Source organism: Gambusia affinis, linkage group LG21, assembly GCF_019740435.1.
Source record: "Gambusia affinis linkage group LG21, SWU_Gaff_1.0, whole genome shotgun sequence".
Classification (NCBI taxonomy): domain Eukaryota; kingdom Metazoa; phylum Chordata; class Actinopteri; order Cyprinodontiformes; family Poeciliidae; genus Gambusia; species Gambusia affinis.
In genome coordinates, this window is record NC_057888.1 from 15,712,650 (window position 1) to 15,725,803 (window position 13,154).

General features: G+C 37.1%; 2 protein-coding genes across 2 annotated transcripts; both read right to left on the reverse strand.

Moving 5' to 3' along the window:
• Positions 1 to 1,545: 1,545 nt before the first annotated feature.
• Positions 1,546 to 6,977, reverse strand: LOC122824009 (B-cell receptor CD22-like). Its single transcript, XM_044104153.1, has 8 exons — positions 6,916 to 6,977; positions 6,262 to 6,350; positions 5,827 to 6,177; positions 4,772 to 5,071; positions 4,438 to 4,695; positions 2,396 to 2,474; positions 2,260 to 2,290; positions 1,546 to 2,095 (listed from the first exon to the last, which is right to left on the reverse strand). Exons 1-8 carry the CDS (start codon positions 6,960 to 6,962, stop codon positions 2,075 to 2,077), a joined length of 1,176 nt encoding a protein of 391 aa, XP_043960088.1. The 5' UTR covers positions 6,963 to 6,977; the 3' UTR covers positions 1,546 to 2,074.
• Positions 6,978 to 7,723: 746 nt separating this feature from the next.
• Positions 7,724 to 11,576, reverse strand: LOC122824005 (myelin-associated glycoprotein-like). The gene is made up of 8 exons (XM_044104147.1): positions 11,487 to 11,576; positions 11,187 to 11,266; positions 10,658 to 11,044; positions 8,994 to 9,293; positions 8,651 to 8,917; positions 8,423 to 8,504; positions 8,184 to 8,223; positions 7,724 to 8,096 (listed from the first exon to the last, which is right to left on the reverse strand). The coding sequence occupies exons 2-8, from the start codon at positions 11,248 to 11,250 to the stop codon at positions 7,863 to 7,865; spliced, it is 1,374 nt and encodes a 457-aa protein (XP_043960082.1). The 5' UTR covers positions 11,251 to 11,266; positions 11,487 to 11,576; the 3' UTR covers positions 7,724 to 7,862.
• Positions 11,577 to 13,154: the final 1,578 nt, after the last annotated feature.

Here is a 13,154-nt window from a genome sequence, read left to right on the forward strand (position 1 = left end):
GGTATGACTTGTGTTATATGTATAGTAGGTGGAGGGAAATCTCCTTACCAAAATGTTCTACTGCTGTTCTTCAAGCATTGTTTCTCCTTCCAACATTATCTGCTCTATTCATTAATACACTACAAAATTTATTTTGAGCTGTGTGTGTAAACATGACATCAGCATTTCCTACGTGTTTCTTTATTGCGATTCTTTATAATGATTAGATTTTTTATTTGTATTTTAATGATATTGATATTTTCTACAAAGCACTAGGGTTTGTTTTCAGTCTGAATGCTGCTAGCTAAATAATGTTGCCTTGAATGGGTCCAAAATCAACCATCATACCTTGTTTGCAGCGTCTCTCTTATAAAAGATACTGTTATGTAAAACAAAAATAAAAAAATTGTCCTTGTTCTCAATAAAGTTAACTATCTTAAAGGTAATAACTTTTTGATCTTTATTAAAAGCACATCCTGTGAGATGATAAGCTGATGATTTGTGCACTGTTTTTGTTAAAAAGTTTAGGCACTGGGCGAATTTTTAGTACAGAATTAAATCTATAGCAAATGTTACTTTGTAACAATCCTTGTTTGCTATCAAATGTCGGATAATTTCCACGCATGCAATTACTTATAATAAGAATTTGTGCAAACTGCAGATAATATCTAACTATGCATGTCATTGTGTCGGCACGTTGAGCTTAGTCTTACTTCTTTATGCTAAGTTTTCAATATTCTCCTGTTTCAAAAAAGGAAGTTGCTATTTTCTTATTTCATCTCCATCACTCAAACCTGCAAAGGACAACGTTTCACAAAAGTGTCATGACGATGTACTAACATCAGATTCATTATTCAATAATATAAATACAGATGATTTTTAAAAAAATTTTTAAGAACCTAAAATTGTGGTCAACAAGATGAAGAGACTTCACGTAAGAAAACTAAAGGGTGGTTGTCACAAAGAGGATCTAACAAAACCAGACAACCAACTTCCCTTTTCGTTTGTTTTTCACATATTTTCACAACTTTTTCTCTGCAACATGTCTTTACATCTGACCCCTTCTCTCAGAAAGACAAGGGAAAAACTTACAGCCGCATGCAAATAATATCAAAACCATCAAGCTTTTACGAAACAGGTTTGTACCACTTTAAACTCCTATGAGAGTTAAAACTTTCCAGGTTTCAGGTTTGACTGAATACCTGCCATCTGAACTCATATCCACTCTTACTGTACATGAAGAAAGAAATAAACTTAATTGTTTGTAGTGAAACGTCACCAACAATATAATCTGGAGAAAAATTGATAGAAGTTGAGAATTCAGAGTAGATTTAAAAGTAAAGGTAAAGAACATTATGTAAGGTCATAATTTTAATTTGTTTAAACTCTTTTCTTGAGACGAATCAAAAGGGAACACCAATCAAAGTTTCTGAGTATTTCATTAACATTTCTTGTAATCCAAATACCAAGAAAGTGACAGAAGATAACTTAAAAAAGACTATATAAACACACAGCTATATTCCTAGAACATTGTTTCAACATAAAAAAATTGTAATAATGAGAAAACAGTTTTTAGAGAATATTTATTTCTGTTACAGAAATAGAAATGTAACATGGATTTACAAATTCACAAGATCAAAATAGTACTGTCTTTTAAATGATGCTTAAGTGGTAATTTAACGTTACACAAACTCGCAATACACAAGAAACTTGAAAGAGTTGTTGCAGTTTCTGTGAGCAGGAAACATCTCCAGCAGCAATAAGAAACCTCTGACTGAAGACTGTTACTGGTCGACAAACACAGAGGTGATATTTCACAGTAACATGATCTGGATGACATAATCAGTTGTTGGCTTTTCTATCTTCTGTTTATTTTTGCATTGATTTTTATGCAGCGAAAGCAACGCTCAAAACATAGCAGATATTTTAATTTCCTTACTTTGAACAAAAATATAGCTCAAATATTTGCCTGCATGGCTGAATGTTTGAAAGAAAGCATTACAAGTAATATAGGTATGTGACAGAGTAGGGAAGGAGAAATTCTCCACTGCAGAGTGAAGCTTACATCTTTATTTTCATGATGCCTGTGCCTCCGTCACTCTGCTTCTTTTGTGTCCTGTAGACAGGAAACAACAAAGAAACAAACTGTGTTGTTGCTACGCAGCTGTTTTATACTGCAGTTAATATCTACATGTCACACTGGCAGCAACCCAGACACACAGGTGCAAGAAGCATGAATCATTTCAGGATTAGCTTTATTTATCAGATCAATTGTCTCACCTCCGATGGTTTCTTGCAGAATCTAAGCCAGCTAAAATTGAAAAAAAATAAATAAATAAAAAGGATGTTAGCATTACTAAATATAAAACAAGTGCACAGCAAAAAAAAAAAAAACTCTCAGAATATTTTCTCTCACCACTCAAAGATGATGACGGATCCACAGAGCATCACCAATCCCACGATCGTCATCGTGACGTAGATGAAAACTCTAGACACTGCATCAAAGAATAGTGTTCAACATAACAAAGTTGAAATGTCATCAGGACTTTGCATGATTTAAGAGCCTGAACTACAACTATCTGTGACATATATTTTCAATGTATTTATATGTATTTTTTAAATAAACATCTTGGGCAGCGCAAAATGACAAAAACCTTTGTTGACAAGAAGATCAGGCCCCATATTCTCAAAGATCATCAGTCCTCTCAGAGAGCTCCTATCACTGCATGCGATTCCTGCCAAGGAGTCGCAGCTTAAGTGTAGTTCAGTAATCTGCTGAGAGCGACTCTGAGCAAGGAGAAATCCTTGTCTTGTCTATCTCTTGTGATTGGTTTTTAACTTTTTCCTTAATGGCGGTTGGCATTTGACTTAGTAAGGAGGACGACTGAATGCAGGCCCGTCTCTCACAGCGCAGCCAGCAGGCATGAAGCCACAACTATACAGAAAGAAAAAAAAACATGCAAGGCCACTGACCGTAACACTGAGAAATTGTAAGAATCATAATATGGTCGGGTAGCTTTCACACTTAGCACCTTCTGAACAAAATCAATAAGGTCTTGTTTTGAATTTGATTGATTGATACCCAAAACAAAATCAAGAAGAGTGTGTAATGATGATGAGACTATGCAAAATGAAATGAATTATTCTTCAATGCTGTATCAAAATGAAGTGCCTGCTGTTGGCAGTGTTCTGCCCATTTTATAAGGAATATCTCTCGTCTCTGTCGATATTCCTGCCATCTTCCCTGCTCACAAAACTGGATTCATTAGACAGAATTTCATCCTGGCCAATCGGTAAACAGAAGGAGAAGTTGTGATGATGACATCAGCTTTCTAGAATTGTAGTCAGCTTGTAGTTTTAGCAATGGCAGTGGAGGAAGTGAATGAACCTGTTGACCCCTATTGAATTAACATTAACTCTCTTTTATGCCTCCCTCCTTCAACATCTCCTATAACTTACACTTACAATATAATTTAGCCATATGTTTTGGACATGATCCTCCTTATCTCAGTTTTGGAAATCTGTTTTTGACTCACTTTCTGTAATCACCTCGACCACAGTACAGCCTTACTGTCACCCCATCATTCTGACTTTGTGGCCTTCCTCACACTACTGGCTACGGTATTATACTGATGTAATGGAAGAATCCTCTCCCACATTCTCATTGGATAAAAGATGCCCTTTCATTTATGAAACTGGAAAACATTAGGCATACTCTCAAAGGCTCTGAAATCACATTCTCAAGAACTTGGTTACCATTTCTGGACCATGTAAAGTCTTTCTCACTCAATGTGACCCCGTGAGTGATGCTCCCCTTACTTCTGAGTTGTAATGGCAAACACCCTTTATAAAAGTCTTATAACAATTTTAGTAGCACAGAATACATTAATCCACTTAGGTGCCCCGTTTTAGTTGTTTTCTGGTTAATTTATATATTATTTACTTTATGTTACCTCTGTTTGTTTATTTTATTTATTTATTTATTTTAGTTACCTACTTTTTTTAACATTAACAACCACCTTGTTGGCCTCGGAGCTTCTCTCTTCACAGGGGAGAATGGTTGCTTACAGTGCAGACAATTTATGGTAATTTCATAGAGTTGAACTGGTGCATGAAATGCATCTTGGACAAAGGTTAGCAATTGGGTAAAGTTTCATTCTTTAACACAGCCCAAACCTCCAGGAAGCAATTGTTTCACAACAGCCGAGAAAACAGATCAAATGATCAGTTTTTGTTTACTTTTGATTTTTAATTTAATTTATGAAAACATATCATAACTAAGAGTATTAGCAGCCATAAAGTGATATAGTTTTTATCGTGATGCAAGAAGGAAGGCTTGGTTGGGTTGAAGCAGCTCAACTCCAGCCAGCTAACGATGACTGCATGAACTCTGTTGAAATTATTGTAGAATGTCACACGTCTTTAACCTTAAACTTCTGAATACCAGTTAGTAATTACCTTCAATATTAAGAAGAATCACTGATGATGTCTGATTCCCCAGATTATTTGAAGCCACGCAGTAATATTCTCCTTTCTCAGTAACGTTGAAGTTGTAAACCTGCCCCACAGATATTTTTACTTCTCCATCTTCACTGTTCCTGAACCAGGTGAAGCTGGGTGGAGGTTTGGCTCTGCTGGAGCAGCTCAGCTCCACCCAGCTACCTGCTGACACCAAACCTGGTGGACAGATGGTTGCTAATGGGTTTCTAGGAGCATCTGAGGAAAAAGAGACACACATGAACTTTATTGGTCAGAAAAAGCTGAACCATGACCTGCTGACAGGATCACTTACAGGAAACACTGAGAGTCACTTCTGTCTCTGCTGTCTTGTTTCCTCCAATCACAGGATATCTGGCAGAACATCTGATGTTGTATCCATCATGTGTGTCTGACAGAGTGATGCTCTCCTGGATTTTAGTTGTAAAGGTTCCATCTGTGTTTTTCTCTGTTTGTCTGAGAGAGTCTTGTTGGAGATTCCAGGTGAGTTCAGGAGGTGAGTGTGGACAGGGAGTGAAAGCTGAGCAGGTTACAGTGACAGACTGATGCTCCTTCAGGTCAGAGGGAACATTAATGCTGGGACTCCATGGAAAATCTGTAATTCCACATTTATGTGCATTTTTAACAATAGAAAACTGTAAAATAATTAATTATTAATATCAAACATTGAGCATAAACTTTTTACATAGACTGTGCAATGTAGCATTTGAATCAGTGTTAATTACACCTCACATGCTTTAATGCTCAAACCCGTTTTTTTGCCTGGCCGTTGACATTTCCAAATATATGCAACTTGTACGTGGTCTCTTAATGTGAACTGCAAAAAGTCTGAAAGCGTCTTGCATGTATATCTGAGCGTACAATAGCGTCAGACGTAGCGAGCATGCTCAGTGTTCATGGAAGTGAACATGTATGTTGGAGAGTGTGTTGTGATTGTTGTCCAACAGGAGTCAGCACAACTTAGGAAACACTGTTGCTCTGCTTCCTGCTTGGTATATCAGGAGGCATAATAGTGACGTTTGTCGAGTATCAATAATGTTCAGGGTGGATGAATGTCACAGAAGGGCAAGTCGGACTTGGGTCACTTCAAGCTGCAGTGTGAAAGTAGTCTAACAATCTATTATTTTTATCCATACATTTTTCCAAAGCTCTTTGGATTGTCTTGTGTATGAATTGTGTAAATAATACTACCTTGCCAAACATGCCTGTGAAAGTAAAGGTTATGAGCGTGTTTTTTTCTTTTTTTTTTTCTGGTACAACCTTGACCAGGAACCTTGAATAAGTGAACAATGCAAAGCAGTACCTAATTTCAGGGTAGACTAAATACTTTATGACAGATAAGACACTCACCTCTCACGGTTACCTGGAGTGGATCCGCACAAGCTGTTGCCATGGTTTTTTTGTTGTCAAGCCTTAAGAAGTACTCCCCTGCAAGACTTGCGTTTACGTCAGAAAGCAAAGTGGTGCAGTTGAATTGGTCCAGGTCTCCGGTAATTTCTATTGGATATTTGTTAATTCCATGTGCAGTTGTGTAAATATCCTTGCCACTTTTAATCCACACTCCTTCACGCGCTCCTTCGGAACGAAATTTATTGACTTCTTCAAAGCGACATGGGACTTGATAGCAAGATCCACTCAATGCCTCAATTGGGGTTGATAAAGTAAGTGTGACACCGTAGTGCTCGCAAGCAGCCAAAATACCTGTAAAGGTAAACTAATAGTGAACAAAATATGAAGCATAATCTTCCTGCAAACCAGATGAAAGAACAAGAACAAACGGCTCACTTGGAAGAAAGACGAGGCTCAGTAACATTTCGAGTGTCGACATATTTCCAGACAGCGCTGCTATGACACTCTTAATATCCTTCATCACCCTGCAGACCGAATGAAAACGTGATGAAAACAAGTCACTTAGAAACATTCTTTCAAAAAATCATTAGGTTTCTTTAAACCAATATTTGTGTAACACTTAAAAAAAAATGCATTGTTGCATTTTGAGAGAACCTCCATAAAGTCTGTAAAGCAAAAACATGATTTTATCCCCAAAAGATAAACACAGTAAACATTTTCTTACCAAATAAATCAAAGTGCAAGGTAAAACTTTGTTTTAAATCAGGTACTTATGAAGTCAGTCAGCAGATGAGAAACCGTCTTCTGTTCAAAAGATTCTTGTGTGTGAAAGCTGTGACTAACATCCTTTATTGCACAAAGAGATCATCTTATCTGGGTGGACGTGACCAAGCAGATTTTGAAACAGTCTGCTAAAACCCAACTGAATACAGACATGAGAAAATTGCAGAACAGCTTTGAAAGTCTTGTTACGCAACTGAATTACATTTGTAAAATACGTTTTGTGTTTAGCAGTGCACTGGTAAGTAATTAGCACATTTTACATCCCAGGAACGTTTTGTCAAAAAACAAGCAAAGGTTCAAACATACTTCAAATCAAGGTTGGCGTGACGTCCTCTGGATACATCGGTAAACATTTTTGTACACAGAACAGGAGGAATCCTCCTTCATCCAGCATTTACAGTTGGCATTCGCAGTTAGGATAACCAGACACACAGATTCAGAATGGCTTCAACTGGATCACAGAATAAAGAAATAGCTGAAGCACATAAAAACTGACTAACTTTTATTTTTATTTAACAACCCCATTTGCTTGTTTTAGAGTGAACTTGCAAAATATGTTTAAAAATTAATAATGTGTGTGCATCAAAAAGAGAGGCATCAAGACACAATGGCTAGTATATGCAGTATATGAGTTTGATTAAAAATATGTAAAAATATATGCATGTGCTTTTTACACAATTACCTGAAATATTTAGATTTCTTGTTTGACATGATAAGAAAGTCAAAGGAAATCAGAAAGAGAGCTGAGCAGCTGCACAGGTCTGGTTCGTCCTTGGGAAGATTTTACAGATCCTAGAAGGAGCCGCATTCATCTGTTCCAGCATTTTTATGCTAGTATTGTCAGAATTGACATGATAGGAAAATCCACCCAACATGCAACTCAGGAGATCAGTTCTTTTGGCTTTTGAACCTTAAAGGCAGAAAAAAGCTGAATTTTCACCAGAACATCAGTGTTATATATCTTGTGTTCTTGTGGTATCAGAAATATACATTATCTAATAGATTAAAAGTCAATTTTAAAAAAAAATTAAAGAAAATAAGTAAAGAAAAATACAGTCGAGTTGTGACAGACAAGATGTAAAGTCTGTCAAACTTTATCACCCAGAAGAAAGCCACCAAAAAGGCAAAATGCAACTGCCCTGTTACAATAAAATGATAAAGCTATGATGAAAGAGGAAAAAGGGAAAGAGAATCACAATGATCTGACATAATGTAAATACAAAAACAATATTGCTGTGATCGCTCAACTGCAGTTATTGGTGCTTCATTTCAATGTAACTATCCTCCGAACTGTCAGCCGTCTGCACTGAACAGTTTCTTGCCCTGAACTTTTTGACCTGGGCGTAAACTGCCTCTTCCGGTCCTCTGTTCTTAATAGATTCAGAGAAAGCTTCTGGTCGTCTCTGGATAAAGTTCATGTCCTCATAAGGTTCATCTTCAGTTTTATCAGGAGGCATTTGAACTGTAACATCCTCATCTGGTTCAGCCTATGGAGAAAAAAAAATGCACATTAATATTTCACTTTGTGCTAATGGTGTCAAATTGAATGTTTAGGTTTAATCCCATTTACCGACCTGAGGCTGCTGGTGAGTTCGATGTTTGGACTGGAAGAACCTGGAAAAATATTGGAGTGGTATCAGAATAATTCTGATGTTATTTGTTTATTTTAACAGCTTGACATTTTTTGTTTTTACTGACACTTGTCCTTGCATCTGAACTGCAGTACATGTAAATGTGGTGGAGAACTCTGCCCAGGGCACCACAGGCTGGGCACCTACAACTACACATGAGGAAGCCGCTTGTTTATACTCACAAAACTGAGGAAACCAAGCAGATGAGCCCAGCGAAAATTAACAGCAAGATAACTGAGCCAGAAACTGTCAGCATCCCCGTTTCTTGGAAAGAAACACAATAATAAACAGATAACAAATAACGTAAAGAAGTGTAGGACACAGACGTGAACTATAAAACACTCCATCTTAATAAAGGTTACAGTGATATGGAGAAGCAGAAATAAATATAAATGACACACAGATGTTACCTTTATTTTTCAAGTGACTCCATGATGTTGTCTGATTACCAAGAATATTTGCAGCCACGCAAAAATGACTTTCTATATTTGACATGTTGGTCATTTGGAGTTTGTAAACCTGCTCCATAGACACATTAGTGGCTCCATGTTCACTGATCCTGAACCAGGTGAAGCTGGGTGGAGGTTTGGCTCTGCTGGAGCAGCTCAGCTCCACCCAGCTACCTGCTGACACCAAACCTGATGGACTGATGGATGCTGAGGTGTTTCTAGGAGCATCTGAGGAAAATGAGACACAGAATAACTTTATAGATCAGAAACAGCTGAACCATGACCTGCTGACAGGATCACTTACAGGAAACACTGAGAGTCACTTCTGTCTCTGCTGTCTTGTTTCCTCCAATCACAGGATATCTGGCAGAACATCTGATGTTGTATCCATCATGTGTGTCTGACAGAGTGATGTTCTCCTGGATTTTAGTTGTAAAGGTTCCATCTGTGTTTATCTCTGTTTGTCTGAGAGAGTCTTGTTGGAGATTCCAGGTGAGTTCAGGAGGTGAGTGTGGACAGGGAGTGAAAGCTGAGCAGGTTACAGTGACAGACTGATGCTCCTTCAGGTCAGAGGGAACATTAATGCTGGGACTCCATGGAGAATCTGGGATTAACAATACATGCCATGACAAAAAAAAAAAAAAAAAAAGTTAAAGAAAAAAGAACTGATGAGAAGAGTTCGACAGTAAATGGATGCAAATACGATCTGCTGCATAGATTTGTCAGCCCACAAGGAGGCTCCCTAGAGCTTTTATTCCTATTTAATTAGAGTTACAAATACATAATACCACACAGAAAAGCCTACGTAGTTATTGTAGTAGTTTGATCTTATTGAACATCGTGTTATAAAAGAATAAACAACGTTATATGCAAACAAAACAAAAGAACAGAAAAGTACATTTACTGCTGTTTAATACTTTTGTTAATATAGTATTAAACATTAACTATATTTACACGTATTTCTAGTTTTTGTATGAGCTGTGGTCAAATTTTACACACATGTTCTTGGCAAATAAACTAGACCAGGGTTGTCAAACTCATTTTCATATTTGGTTATATAAAAATCTTAATGCTCTTAAAGGGCCGGTTGTGCCAGAATGCATTTATATAACCAATTAAACTGTTAAAATATTAAGAAATATTTGTTCCTCCAGGATTTTGTGATTGTTATAGCTTTTTGTTGTTGTTGTTGTTTTTTTGCAATCAAATTTGCAGATTTTGTGGTGACCATTATGAAGCGTTTGCAATTAATTTGCACTGATATATGATGTTAAATGTGACTTTTTATTACTTGCCGTATCATTTGTGGACTATGACTTGACATCAAGTAAGGCTGAGACAGCAATGACTTAAACTCACTTTGACCAAATTTAGAGAAATTATGCAATAAAATCAGAACAAAATATGGAGATTTGTTTATTTTGTGTGAATTTTGCAGATTTGTGAAAAACTGGAAGGACTTATTGAAGTAATTTGGAGTCTAGAGGGCCGCATAAAAAATTACAATGGGCCAGATGTGGCAACCAGGCCTAGGGTTTGACACATGTGCACTAGACAATAATTTATATTTTTCCTGCATTTTGTTATTTATTTGTTTTTGTCAGAAGGACAAACTAAATCTGACTCTTCCCCTTTGTGTCTATAGATGAGCAGACAATATGAGTTGGTCAGACCTGGAACTTGATCTTAAAGTTATTTAATGACTGTCATATAGAGCATGTCAGTTTTTTTTTTGACTGTTTGCTTCAGCTACTTTCTTGAGCAGTTCAGGAAATTAAGCCACTTCGCAATTCTGCTGAAGCAATAACTGGATGTTTAAAATAATGAATCCTCTTCATCTCATGCTGAAGTTCTTTAAATTTATGATGTCTTGATGAATTGCTATATCTGACTGATAATGCGAAGTCATAAATCACCACAATTAGGATTTCGAAAGAGAGTGAAATAATTAAAATAAACTTATCTTACCTCTAACTGTTATATTGAGAGGATGAGCGCAGCCTGTTGCTCTGAATGCTCCGTTCTCAATCCTGAAGAAGTATCTGTCTGTATAACTTGAGTTTAAACCAGGAAACAGAGTGGTGCAGTTTTTCTCTGCAAGGTTTCCACGTAATTCCAATGGATAGGGGTTTGCTGACTTACTGCTATTGAAAATTACATAACTTATATCAGATTGAAAAGTTAAACTGTGTTTCATCCAAACTCCATTGATACTAATGGTCCTATTAAAATTTGGATGATTTGTAGTAAAACTACATGGGATCTCCAAACAAGATCCACTCAGAGCTTCAATGTTGTTTGGTGCGGTGATATTGAGGGCCCCTGGTTTTGCACCGCAATAATGAAGCAGAGAACCTGTAAAAAAACAAACAAATGATGAACGTAATGTCATCTGTCAGCAGAGAAACTTCATTATTCCTAAGCTGCAGCAGGTTAACATGTGGAGATGTGATTCATCTGGTGTCTCTGAAGGGAAGGAAGGGAACAAACTTCACACCTGGAAGAAAGAGGACACTCAGTAACACGCTGACGGTCAGCACGTTCCCAGGAAGAGCTGCCATTCGTCTCACAGTCCTCCTTCAACAACAAAAAAACAAAAATAAAAACAAATGCTAAGGCATTTTAACTGGACTTTACATTGTTTCACATCTGTCTTAAAATTCAAACAGTAAAACCTTCAGCCTACCTTCCTACTTGTGCAGATTTACCTAATTCATTTTTAAATATTCCCAAAAGTCCTGTCTTCTTTTTAAGATTAAAAAATCTCAGTTTAAAATGACTCATAGCACCAACTTACCAAAGATCTGCAGTTAAAATGGGAACAGTTCAGCTTCCCTGGCTCTCGTTTGAGCTGATTAGCATCCGATCCAACAGCCGACCTCTGAATGTGTGTTTCAAAATAAGTCGATATAACACATCGACTTATTTTAATTTGTCTCCCCTTCACATCCTGACCTCAAGAAAGAAGAAGTTACCTTTTTAACATCTTGCTCTTACCACAGTGTTTCCTTATTAGGGGTGTTTAGTAGCTCAGACTTACTTGACTGTAGATCAAATATTCAGATGGTCAACGAGCAGAAGATGCTTTTGGAATGAATGTTTTCAACAAAGCATCCACAATTATTGATCATTTATATTGTACTCCAGGTGGAAACAGGTGTGGATTTTGCTCATTTCCATCTATCAGCTGTAGATGAGAACATGATCTTTATCGTTGCATAGAAAATACTCAGACACTTTTGCTTGAGAGGTTTGTACAAAGTCTGACCGTGTGAAAGATGAGGTGGACTTCTAGAAACATTTTGGAGTCAAAATGTCTTGTTGAAACGGCATCTTGGCGTCAGAATGTTCAAGTCTTCTGTGAACAAGAATAGCTTTTGAGTGCCTTTCTTTTTAAGTGACAGTGTCGTGTGAGTATTATTATTAATGTTAGTATTATTATTATTACTACCTTTAGTTGCTGTAGTAGCAGGAGTTTATTCAGGTTGGTAACCTACTACAGCAGAGTTTAGATGTAAAGCCCTAGCTAAAATTCCTGCCTGGTCTGGCCAAAAACCAGGCTAGTTGGAAATTACTGTGTAAGAAAACAGTGGCAGAGTAAACGTCTGCATCTGCTGCACCAAACTATGAGATCACTTCCTCTCGAGTCGTTCTAGTGTTAATTATTCAGTTCTGTTTACTTTTTCCGTAGTCAAAAGCTGCAGCATTTATAAAACACTTGGTCTTAACTATGGTAATCTGACCCTACTCTTCAATATGGATGCTTGGTCAGGTTCCCTCTGCGTGACATGTTGGGTTCTCTCACTGAATGCTGCAGCGCTCTCCCTAAACTCAATAATAATAATAACAATAATCCCAGATGGCAAAAAAAATCCTAGAAGAAGAAGAAGAAGAAGAAGCAGATGTCCCGTTAAGTTCCTGGACCATCATGCAGTTTTCAGGTTTTGAATGCTGCTGCCTCACTGTGGCTGTAGTTCACTAAACAACTCAAAGCTTCTACATGTCACAGTGACTTCTGCATTAAAGTCGAAAGCCAACCTTGAGTCACCTTGTTAACTGTTATGATCTGATTAAATGCATTATTTGCGACACTGCCACAACAAATCTCCTTTCCTCCGGCTGTAGTGCTCACCAGGTTGCGCTTCAGGCGGCAGCTGTTGCAGTCACCCTTTATCTCTCCTGAACTCTCTAAATCTCCATCTACCTCCGCCTACAGTTTATGACTTGTTGGTAAGTCGCTAAGACATATTTAAATATAATCTGTAGCATTACTTTTATGTTCTTTCTTTCACCGTGAGATGTACTTTTGTTTTTTTCCCCAATTTGCTTTTACTTAACTTTTAGGTGATCACAGATATACCGTATCTTAAGCTTTTTTTGTTTTGCTTCGTTTTTTCAAAATTTCGTCTTATGAATTTTGTTTTGTTCTTTCATCAATACTTCTTAAGCCTAGTATAGTAATTTA